This window comes from Elephantulus edwardii, unplaced genomic scaffold (genome assembly GCF_000299155.1).
Source record: "Elephantulus edwardii isolate Elephantulus edwardi_28Jun2011 unplaced genomic scaffold, EleEdw1.0 scaffold00129, whole genome shotgun sequence".
In the NCBI taxonomy this organism is placed as follows: Eukaryota; Metazoa; Chordata; class Mammalia; order Macroscelidea; family Macroscelididae; genus Elephantulus; species Elephantulus edwardii.
In genome coordinates this window covers 3822203-3825872 of record NW_006399879.1, presented here as the reverse complement: position 1 = coordinate 3825872, position 3670 = coordinate 3822203, and the positions used below count along the sequence as shown (strand labels likewise).

The 3670-nt window shown below is 56.5% G+C and overlaps 1 protein-coding gene across 1 annotated transcript in view; it reads right to left on the bottom strand.

Moving 5' to 3' along the window:
* MAEA (macrophage erythroblast attacher) overlaps positions 1-3670 on the bottom strand; it is a 32870-nt gene that overhangs the window by 6853 nt on the left and 22347 nt on the right. Inside the window, exon 3 of the mRNA XM_006893594.1 lies at positions 1149-1352. Coding sequence (XP_006893656.1) covers positions 1149-1352 — 204 coding nt within the window. The remainder of the gene's footprint in view (positions 1-1148; positions 1353-3670) is intronic.

The window sequence follows — 3670 nt, the reverse complement described above, 5'->3', positions numbered from 1 at the left end:
GCACAACTGACTGCGTGAGTGGGAGTCCACTCAGAACTGAGCCCGCAGCAGGTCTCAGGCCATGAACCACACGCAAGGAGACCGCTGGCCTTCCACCGAGCAGCTGGGGGATTTGAACCAAACACCTATGGAGTGCAGCTTCTTACGACTAGGCCACAGAGCTCCCTAATGGCTTCAGATGCCCCAGTGGGACTCCCTAACAGCACACGGTGAGCCTGCTCCCAGCGGTGGCGTGAGGGTGAGGGGCTTGTGCCAAAGGGGACCACTTGGGACTAAGTGCACGTGTGTACACACACACTCTCTCCACCCCACCCCACCCCTCGCCATCCGGTGGGGACCTAAGACGAGTGAGCTCAAGCTGGGAGAAATGTTGGGACACGGGGACCAGGTGGCCAGGAGAACACGTGGACTTGAGGCCATGCACAGCACACGTGGCACGCCTCCGTCCTCCATCCCTCCCGAGATGGTGCTCTGTCAAGAGGAGGGTGTGTGTCAGCCTCCCACAGGGCAAGCCTGTCAGAGCCACCCTTCCAGCAGCAGGGGGCACGTCACGTGCGTGCCACATTCTGGTGGTGCCCCCCAAGGCTTCCACCTTCCAACACGACAGCACGTGCAGTCAACGCCGAGGCAGTGTCAGGCTAACTTTTCATCCGCATGGGGGACCCTGCGTTCCCAGCCAGCTCTGCTGTGACACTGGCTTTACTGCGGGGGTCTGCAAGCCCACTATGTGTACTCCAGAACAGAGAAGACACAGATTGCTTGGCTGGAAACACCAATGGCAGCAACCTGCCCAGTGCAGACCAGTGCGAAATGAGCAAGCCCAGAACCATCCACACGCGGTAACTACGGGAGACGCAGCTGCTGGGCTGAGAGGAAACTGTTTATACCGCATGAAAAGCAGCTCTGAAAGCCTAGACCCTGCTGGGCTAGTACAGAGGCCTCCGGGCAGCAAGCTTCCCCTCCACGCTGTCGGGGATGAGGTGTGAGGACCCACCTCGATGCCACTCTGCCCTCAGCTGTCGGGGGTGAGGTGAGGGGGGACCCACCTCGATGCCGCTCTGCCCTCAGCTGTCGGGGATGAAGTGAGGGGGGACCCACCTCGAAGCCGCTCTGCCCTCGGCTGTCGGGGGTGAGGTGTGAGGACCCACCTCGATGCCGCTCTGCCGCGCCAGCTTCACAGCCGTGTTGTAGTAGCCGCAGCGCAGCAGGTGCTCCACCATCATGCGGTCCATGCGCTTCTTCTTCCACACGTTGGCGGCCGCCGGCTGGTCACTGCTGTGCTCCTTGAGGTGCTCGATCCGGCGCTTGCACAGCTTGGCGCTCTCGTCCTCGGCCTGGATGGACTCCACCGCCTGAGACATGCAGAGAAAGGACACACTGAGGACAGGGAGCCACAGGCAGCCCAGGCTGAGCAGAGCCTGCGGGTCTCAGGCCACTGTCTGCCCTGCTCGGGCACGGCCACATGCAGAGGAGCCAAGCAAGATGTCCAGCTAAGGCCACTCTCGTTTTGCAGATGCTCCTGGACGTTGACAGACGTGGGGCCAGGGAGGGGGGCGGGCACAGAGCATCAGATGGTCCCGGCGAGTGCGGTGTCTGCAGGGCGCTGCCGAGGGCACGCTCAGGTGCTGGAGGCAGAGCTTCAGCTCACAGGGGACCCGCTGAAGTCCAGGCGTGCACCTCTGTGGGGGCGGCCGGCGGCCTCACTGGGAGGGGCTTCTGCAGAAGGGCTGGCCTCGGCGCCCAGCACCCCACGGCCCAGCATGTGCCCTGTAGAATTCCATCTCTGGGGAAGGACGATGGCTTCCTACACTTACCTTCCACGTCTTAACTCTGCTCACCTGGAACCTGCACTGGGGCACCTGAGGGTCTGCTCTGACTGATGGTACTGGACTTCTCCACAAACGGAAAGAATTTTCTTTGTGATGTAAGATGCTACCATTAGGAGAGCCCGGCGGTGGGGGTGTGTGTGTGGGGGGTGCGCATGTGCAATCCCTTTGTAAATCTTAGCTTATCCCAAAATTTAAAAAAAGATTTTTTTTAAACCCCCACTCCACTGCCACTTGGACTCCCAGTGACCCCTGAGGGCAGAGCAGAAGCACCCCTGTTGCTCGAAAGGCTGCAAGCTTTACAGGAGCGGACTGCCCCATCTTTGTCTGGCAGAGCAGCTGGTGGGTTCAAATCACCAGCCTGCTAGCTAGTAACTAGTTAGGATTAACCACTGCATTGCCAGATCTCCTAAAACAGCACAACTAAAGAGAAAGAGAGAAGATCACGACGAGATGGATGGACGCGTGGGTCGGAGACGGTGCAGATGGCACAGGACAGGGCAGCGTGAGGATCTGCTGCTCACAGGGTCGCCAGGAGTTGTGGGCGACTCAACAGCTCGGAACAACAACACAGAAAAAAGTGAACTACTCTTATTTACTAATCGGTGTGGTATCAAAACCCCTAAAACTGGCTTTTCTAGCCACTGCATTAGCCCCTGTTGGCGGGCAGCATGGTCTCCAGCTACTTAACTGTGGACACCGTCTTGCAGATCAACAGCTGTGGGACCAAGAGTAAGATCGTGTTTCCCACGCGATGGGAGAACGTGGTGGTGGGGGGGAGAAGGGTGCAGAGACTGTGGCGAGGTGTGATGGGAGGAGCCCAGGAAGCCGCAGTTGGAGGTTTTGCTTACTGAATGGATGACCGAAGGAAAAGCTGACTTGTAACGGCTCTGAGATAAAGTGTGCTGGATGACTGAGGAAGCCAGAGGCTTCTCACATGTGTGTTGCTGAACTCCTGGACCGAGGAACTATGCCCTATTAACTTGGCCTAGGACTGCTGGACTAAACCTGGAGCATTACGTGGTATTCTTTGCCTTCCCCACCCCCCAACCTACTTCCCTAATGAATGCCACAACGTGAGTAAAGTTTGTAAGTCTTGCAATAAACACGGGACCCAATGACTGGTAGAAAAAGGTGCAGGAGCATGGAGAGGCTGCATGTGTGACATGAAGCTACTTGTATGATACTATGGATATGACTGATGGGGACAGCTCCCCTTTATGAAGCGAGCAGAAGTCAGACTCGGTCATCCTCGTGTTGTAGCTGCTGTTCCTAACACAGTGTAAGTCTGACGTGATGTTGTCCTGTGTATTTACAGTAGAACTTGAGAATGAAGTCAACTGATACTTGGAGGCCTCTCTTTGAGAAATGGTTTCAATTATTGTACCTCATGGAGTGGCTGACACTCCTCCGGTTTTCCAGGGCTATGTGAAATCACTTCAGGAAGCTATCAATTTTCATTTTAAAAAATACCAGTGTAACGTTTCTAAGACGCTCTCACCTCTGTGGGTGTCTGCGGCAGCGTCGCTTTCACCCCTGTGATGTGAAGAAGTGTATCTCCTCCCTGGCCTTCTTCATCGCTGCTGCTGCAATCTATGCCTCTCTCCTCCCATGGCCCTCACGTCTGTTGTTCTTGTTGTTATGTGCCGTCGAGTCGTTTGTGACTCATAGCGACCCTAAACCCTGTACAACAGCTCTAAACCCTGCTCTATCCTGTGCCAATCGCACTGCCTGACACACCCATCCCGATTACCCCAGTCACTGAATCAATCCACCTCATAGAGGGTCTTCCCCTCCTGCGCTGTCCCTCTACCCTACCAAGCTTGATGTCCCTCTCCAAGGAC